The sequence below is a fragment of the Stigmatopora nigra genome, chromosome 18 (assembly GCF_051989575.1).
Source record: "Stigmatopora nigra isolate UIUO_SnigA chromosome 18, RoL_Snig_1.1, whole genome shotgun sequence".
Taxonomy (NCBI): domain Eukaryota; kingdom Metazoa; phylum Chordata; class Actinopteri; order Syngnathiformes; family Syngnathidae; genus Stigmatopora; species Stigmatopora nigra.
The window spans coordinates 5,465,741-5,473,276 of record NC_135525.1 but is presented as its reverse complement, the minus strand read 5'-3'; the positions used below and the strand labels follow the sequence as shown (position 1 = coordinate 5,473,276).

At 39.2% G+C, this 7,536-nt stretch overlaps 1 protein-coding gene across 1 annotated transcript in view; it reads right to left on the bottom strand.

Moving 5' to 3' along the window:
* Positions 1–7,522, bottom strand: part of med24 (mediator complex subunit 24) — a 10,213-nt gene extending 2,691 nt beyond the window's left edge. The window contains exons 1-22 of the mRNA XM_077738863.1: positions 7,397–7,522; positions 7,064–7,206; positions 6,887–6,969; positions 6,770–6,808; positions 6,628–6,701; positions 5,771–6,106; positions 5,527–5,677; positions 5,062–5,175; positions 4,931–4,984; positions 4,780–4,862; positions 4,627–4,713; positions 4,407–4,506; positions 4,111–4,253; positions 3,718–3,755; positions 3,551–3,633; positions 3,277–3,455; positions 2,681–2,780; positions 2,297–2,472; positions 1,652–1,916; positions 1,011–1,192; positions 848–941; positions 674–773 (exon numbers count right to left, since the gene is read on the bottom strand). Of these exons, the coding sequence (XP_077594989.1) occupies positions 674–773; positions 848–941; positions 1,011–1,192; positions 1,652–1,916; positions 2,297–2,472; positions 2,681–2,780; positions 3,277–3,455; positions 3,551–3,633; positions 3,718–3,755; positions 4,111–4,253; positions 4,407–4,506; positions 4,627–4,713; positions 4,780–4,862; positions 4,931–4,984; positions 5,062–5,175; positions 5,527–5,677; positions 5,771–6,106; positions 6,628–6,701; positions 6,770–6,808; positions 6,887–6,969; positions 7,064–7,193 (2,611 nt within the window). The 5' untranslated portion in view covers positions 7,194–7,206; positions 7,397–7,522. The remainder of the gene's footprint in view (positions 1–673; positions 774–847; positions 942–1,010; positions 1,193–1,651; positions 1,917–2,296; positions 2,473–2,680; positions 2,781–3,276; positions 3,456–3,550; positions 3,634–3,717; positions 3,756–4,110; positions 4,254–4,406; positions 4,507–4,626; positions 4,714–4,779; positions 4,863–4,930; positions 4,985–5,061; positions 5,176–5,526; positions 5,678–5,770; positions 6,107–6,627; positions 6,702–6,769; positions 6,809–6,886; positions 6,970–7,063; positions 7,207–7,396) is intronic.
* Positions 7,523–7,536: the final 14 nt, after the last annotated feature.

Below are 7,536 nucleotides of genomic sequence, written 5' to 3'. Positions count from 1 at the left end.
ATATAATATTTAGATTTTTTTAAATAAATGGATTAAAAGCCCTGAATATTCCGTTTTTTTATAGATCTAAAACAATGTTTAATTTAGTTTTTTTATATATATTTTTAGATTTTACAAAATGATTTTTGAACTAAAAACACAGAAAAAAATGGATAAAAATGACATGACCTTGCCTGGGAACTATGGAAAAATTTGAGTTTAGATAGAAGTTCTACTATATTATGTAGTTCTGATGTAAATTCATGAAAGAGCAAAAGTCTTCCTTCCGCTCTAGATGGCCATCCCAAAATAGCCCAAGACACAATTCCTCATTGACAAAAATCACCATTTCCCCTCATTCACACTCTTGTTTTTTTTTCATTTCTACGTTCTGTTTTGTTAGCAGGTTTAACCTAAGAGGATTTTCTCCATTACAGTGAATGGAAAAGCATTTTTTGTCTTATTTACTACCTTGTTTTCATTTTTCATGGTGAAAATATGAATTTCCTTATTGAAATGAATACAAATGTTTTTCCTCATTTGACATTTTCCACGAGACGTTTACTAACTGTGATGATGTCACTGAACAGATCACCTTCCTCATTGCAATCAATACAAATGCATCACCTCATTTATTCTCATTTTGCCATTGTATTCATAATACTTGTGTGGGAACCCCTATTCGTAGACTAACCTGGACTGGAAAGTGCAACAGGTTCATCTTCATTGGAGCTCAGGAGACGCATCAGCTTTGACGGTTGAGTGTCATCCAAAGGAAAGAGACTGCAGTAGTCCTGCCGCCCAAAAAAAAACCCCACACATTTACCACGTACAATATTGCACATAACCGCAAATCCGGTCTGCCTACCTCGATATCTTCTCGCTGTCTTCTCCGTTGATGAGCTGAGGAGGCGCCTTTGTTGTGGGATGAATAGGAACTAAGCGCGCACCACACCGCTAACCTTAAGAGAAATGAAGAATTGGTTTATGACGGGTGGCCAAAAGAAACACAGCAACTAATCACATCTTACTTGGCCAGTGCTTTGCCAGGTGGGTCTACCAAGCTGTGCCAATGAGCAGAGTCAGTCAGCAGGTTGGGAACGATGGTGCCTAGCAAAGTCAGACTAATCTGATGGCTGTCCAAACAGAAGATGCTGTAAAGCAACTCCACAACCCGATGGGCCCACTCCTGTCGGGTTTCCTTCAGCAGCTCCTAAAATTAGATCCCACTTAATATGATCCGTGGCTATATTTATGCAGATTAAGACACATGCCTTCACAGTGAAAAGTTCTTTCATAGATGGAGGAGATGGATTTGATTTGATTATCCCCCCCTTGCTAGCATTATTATCAATGTTTCCTCTAATTTTTCTAATTTGTCTGGGCAGAAAGACAACCTCTGAGTACCAGTGTGAGCATCTTCACACATCAGTATCAAACCTGCCATAAGCGGGTGCATGTTTACTACACATAAATGATTTAGTAATAATAAAATGTAATAATTAATATCTATGAATGGGTTGCCCGGTGGATGAGTGGTTCGCAGATTTACACAGTTCTCACCCGATTTCACCACTTGTTTTTCTATTTGCACAGTAAAGTAAAAGGAATGTATTAAGAAATAATAAAGAAAAAAAAGAAAGAAAAGTTATTTTTCAGGTCTGATATGTACCTTAACCAAATTATTAGTGAACCAGAAGACGCCTCCCATGTTGAGTAGACTTTGGAATAAATGTAGCGCCCTGCTGTCTACCCAGCCTTTGCGTAGAACCACCTGGAACTGCTTGGTGAGGGCAGCACGGATGGCTTCCTTAGCCGGTAACAGGTTGCGGTAAGGTATGGGTTCCTGGCCCTCCATGGGGGGGCGTAGAGCTGCTGCCGTTTGCTGGAAGACGTCGGCGCACATGTGCTCCATGATGGAGCTCATGATGGTCACACTGATGGGAAAAAAACAAAGCAAAAGGTTTTTACGTGACTAAAATGTCAGAAAATGGATGAAATTTGGGTGGTTATGGGGAATCAGAATCTTTTTTTAAATGACATTTTAATATTTCTTAATACATTCCTTTCTACTTTATACTTTTTACTTTAATGATGAGTGATGAGTATGTTAATACTTTAGTCCTTTTTTTCTGTTTAGGTTTCATATGTACTGTTAACGGATGCACTTTTTTTATATGTATCGTATCTTGTGCTGACCCGGCCCATCTGTCAAAATTTTAAAGTCAATGTAGTAGTCCCCGGGCCCAAAAGTTTGCCCACCCCTGTTATAGTCTATACTACTCCATTTATGGTGTTTCCTTAGGGATGTTTGTACCGTTCACTGTAAAACTGCAGCGTGTTCTCGCCATAGAGAGGGGTAACCAGCTGTCGGATCATGGTCTGAGGCTTCTCTCTCTCGTCCCGCCCCAGCATCCTGACGTGAGCCACCAGCCACGCCACGGCGCAGATGGCCATGCTGCAGACTTTGCCTTTGATGTTGTCAGTGATTTTCTGTACTCAGAAAAGACGAGCAACAAAAAGAGGAAGGTGAGAGTTGTGCGCGGAAAGACGCTGCGTTGAGTCATGACAAAATCTTCAATGGAAGAAGGAAAGCGAGACTTATTAAAGTGACATCAGCGTGACCGTACGGCGACTCCTTGCTTTCCACAGAAAATGAACACTTCAATCGTGTGACCTGTTAAATAACAAAATTGACAACCTGCACTGCTTCCACCGACAGTACGCCGTTCTCCCACGCGTTTAGGACTTCTAAAATGGCTGCCGGGGTGCTGAGGCAAATTTCATGCCATTTCACTTGACTGTCAAAAGGAGAAAAAAAAAAGTCAAACATTGGAAAAAAAAAAATTGAAGTAGTACTGTGCGATATGGGGACAAAAAAATATCAATATAATTATCTACCAACACTTGTAGGTTTTGATTGTAAACATTGTTTTATATTAGCTTAACAAAATACAATTTAGAATCAATTAATATTGGAAAAAAATGCAACTGTATGTTGCTATTTTCAATTGTATTACTATATGCAGTACTCATTAACAGTTGGCGATAACGATCTCTTGAGGCTGATTGGTGGAATTAATTATGAAACTAATATAGTACGTCAACACAAATGGGGTACAGCTGTTGGCCAAAATTTGCATCAAGCCTATTTACGGCAATAACGACGATATTACTACGCTTTCTCCTTATCCCATCGTAGACATAAAGACACACAAAGTTTGATATTATTTTCGCAATATATATGGTCATATTGTACAGTCACAATTTGTAAAGTGGGATTAGTTGTCGACTCACACTAGCTTCATCTCTGAGGAATTATTCAGCAGCGTTACCAAACTCTCAACTTTTCCAGGTTCGGGTCTGAAGCAAGGGTGGTCCGGGTTGAGAATTTTACCCTCTTCTGGCATACATGTTTGCAGCCATGTCTCAAAGAAGGGGGTCTCTCCAGATGGGCTGGGGTCAGACAGGACCACCTAATGAGGGTGAGACACAACCCAGACAAGGTAGAAAATTAGGCCATCTTGTGGTGGTGTAATGAAAAAACTGCATTGTGACTTTGAATAAATACCTCCGAACCGTATGTTTGTACAACGTGGCAAAGCATCAGGAAAGAAATGTCAAATAAAAGCGCCCGAACTGATGCAGACTTTGCTGTTTTGGAAAAAGAAAAAAAAGACATTACATTTTGCAGGTTAAATTAGTAAAAACTGCCATTTTATAATGAATTGTACGTACATCCTTCACCACTGATGTGCTTGGGAAACTCATTTAACCTGCCGAAATATACAATGTTAGTACAATGTAAACAATAAAACTCTAATTTTTGGGTACAGTGCCTCTTGTTGTCTTGATATTGTGAATTTAATTGAGTTCATTTGGTTAAAAAACTTGTTATTTTGAGTATTTATGAATATTTTTATCAAGTGAAAACTGGAAAGCCTGATTAAATGAATTGAATTTTTCACCTTTGATTGAAATCCAGTTCACTTAAAATTTTGTATTTACAGCAATTAGGTTTATTATATATGAAATTATTTATATAAATATTTGTATTCATTGACTTTTTTATCCTGGGTAGTTTTTTCATGGAAAGCATGTTTTCAAGACCTAATACTAATAGATACTAACTTAATGAACTTGCGAGCAAAGGACTTGAGTTTTCCCGTGGCGGCCGCCGCCGCCAGCAGCAAATCCAAACTTTTCCCCGACAACATGTGACCAAGGACCCCCAGAAGTCCTTCCGGGGACTTGGAGTGGTCGGCATCTACCGTCTAAATCATCAAACAGAAGGTAAAAAATGGATGAGATGATGACATTTTTAGTCCATTTTTTTCTGTTTTTAGTTAAAAAATAAATGTATAAAATCAAAAAATATAAAAAAGCTAAAATAAGCATTGACATAAGATGTTGTTTCCTCTCTCTACCTTGAGAATGTTTGTGACTGTGGGTTCAGCACGGAGGATTAGGCCCGGGTTGGGTTGTATATTTGCATTTTCTGCAGTTTTGAGCTTCGGGGAGAACTTTCTGTCCAGGAGGAAAGGGAGGAGAATTGGGGGGGCCGGGAAAAAGATGTGGGGGAATCGACGTGAATACACTGAAAGGTAGTGGTAATCTTTGTTGGTTATTTGGAAAAGGAGCACGCACCGTTCGAACGTGAGCATCTCGGTGTTGGAGTCGGAGAGCAGGCCGAGTTTGTTGCACTCTTGAAGCAGCATGCCCAGGCAGTCACAACTAGGACAAAAAAAAGATCATTTACTAATAGACAGCGCTTCATCGTAACACTTTCTTGACACTCACTTGCATCTTTGATCGGCTTTGTCCAGCAGCGGCGTCAGTTTCAGCAAATACTGAAATGCCACGTTCACGTCCTCCGTGAAGTCCTGGGGAAATACAATGTTAATAATCACTGTCTCTAAAACGTAAACATCAACTTATCCTTGGCATTCACCTGGCCTCTGTCACTCTGAGGATACTTTTTGAGTCGGAGAAGAACTTGTGGGATCTAGAAAAGAAAGAAGGTTTGCAAGGAGGTGGTTGAAATTTTTGTTATGGTGGAAAAAGTAGCCAAACAATATTCACCTTAAGGAAAGTGAAGGCAGTCCATTTCAGCTCTTCGGTACCCTCTGGTGACTCAATGAGGCCGGTGAAACAGGCTTTCCATATTTCCAACACAAAAAACGGAGTAGGGATTCTCTGTTGAGCAAATTTTGCCAACACACACATTATAAAAATCAAAATACAGTTTACCTTCAATTTAATAAGGAATCCATACACTTTTGTTATGATCTGAATACATATGAAAGGAACTCTTTCAGTACCAAGGACTGTGATGTTGACGTCTAAAGATGTCAATGACAGTGAATGAGTTAGCTAACTTGTTAATACTTGTTAGGTAACTACATATACATACCCCAGTTTAGTTTTTCAATTGAATACTTTGATTTAATGTCATTAATTATCTTTTTTAACTTTAGTTTGTGGGTCATTATTAAACATTTGAGTCAAAAGAATTTCAACTTGTTGAATGTGTTAAATGTTTCCTACCTGCATTCTCTTAATCATCATGAGCTGCTCAACCATTGGCTGGATCTCTCCCGTCAAATTCATGGTCCCTTCCAGCATAATAAATGCATGGATTGACGGGAAGGAAGCGTGGAGTGGCGAGTCGGGCTGCACGCACAGCATTTGCGGGATCCTGAAGTCAAACAAGAAGATGCCATCATATTTTTCAGTCATTTTTTATAGTCAGATGTTCCCCATAATCTGGCAATTACAATGGAAAGTGTACCCTTTAACCAGCGCCAAGCTTTCTTCCAACTGACTCCGAAGCGTTGGGTTGGCTACATAGCCCAGCCCCTCGTTGACTTTAACAAGGGCCTGTTCCACGTTACTCCAGGACCCTTGATCTTCTAGTCGGGCAATGTGCACCAAAGCTCTGTTCTTGGCGCTGCTCATGAGTTTGTGAAGCCTGTCGCGACACTCTTCCAGGCAGACTTCGGTGACGCACAGCATGCCCGGTTCTCTCAGCCTTTCGCAGTAGCATGCACAGCCATTGAGGAGCCAGACCACCACCCCCAGCAAGGCGCGACACAGGCCGATGCATTCCTCAGTTTTCCCATGGCAGCTTTAAAAGCACAGACACAACTGTTTATTATGGAGAGATGTTCCTGGAAATTTGGAACATTTCACTGTGAAACCTTTTGACTATTCACATGTGTAAATCATGCAATAACAAATTTATTGCAGTTTTTTGTTAAAAACTTATTTTGTTACACTTACCTGTGCATTTCATCTTTAATTATTATTAATATATATAAAAAATGTAATAATTATTAGTTACTTATTTAGGTTTTTAATGGGAAAAATGCACTTTGTGGAGTAGCACCACCAATTTTGTTATACGCATCTGTGGAGTATGACAATCAAGGCTTTTGATTTGGTTTAAATTTGCATTTCTAACATTCAGTACTAACATGTATTTGATAAATAATTTTGACAATCCTTAAAGTAATAAATGTATATTTTTTTCATTTGTGTTTATTTGTTTTGTTACTCATGACAGGGTTATTATAATATTTTTTGGTTGGTATAATAATAAATAACCAGTATTAAGTATTACAATTTCAAAATACTTTTTTTTTTTACCTGAGCCGATGGCAAAACATGTCCATGATCTCCAGAAGCGACTTGACACAAAGATCTCGTGAAAAGTCATCAAACTACAAGTACATAGCACATTTATTACATTATTAGGTTGCCTGTATTGTCAGATCTGTTATGTTTTTACCTTGCTAATGGCAATGAGCACACTGGAATAAGACACCATCTGTAGACATATAGATTAAATATTCAGTAACGATGGTAAATTAACAGATACGCATTACTTTTTGGGTTCATCTCCCACCTGTGAACTAATGGCATATTTGAGATAGGACAAAATCAGTGGGTTAGGTGATGGACCGATCAACGCCTGCTCCATTAATGCCTCTGCAAGACACAAAAAAACCACGGAAAAATAAATGATCCGACTACATAATTTATGTTTCCATGTGTAGTAAAACAATAATGTTGCTCTACTAACCTGCGAGGTTAAGATAGTCCCATGTTGCTCCCTTCGGAAAGTTTTTCTTGATATTTACAGCCCACTGATAGTCACTCCAGCGCTCCTTCCAAGCCTGGAGAATTGCTATCTTCAGGTTGACCACCTTCATACTAAGATGAGACCTAAAATATCATTTGGATTAAGAATAACACGGGAATTAATGTGGTGCATTCTTTGTTATTGTTATTGAAGATGTGCTATGCGTTCGCGGTTCATTCATTCGTGAAATCGGTGACGAATACAAAGCCCTCGGAAAGATCGGAACGAGAAGAATCAACGACCAAGACGATAACTCGTTGGTTTGGTCCTTACCTTAAGTCAAAAGTGTTTAGATTTGTATTTATATGTGTTTTACGCTCTCGGCATCAATGTTTTCAGGACGAGCATGAAAGCGAAGCCATTGTGCTCACAGTGACGACAGCGCTCATTGGCTGAATTTTGGCATAGCAGCA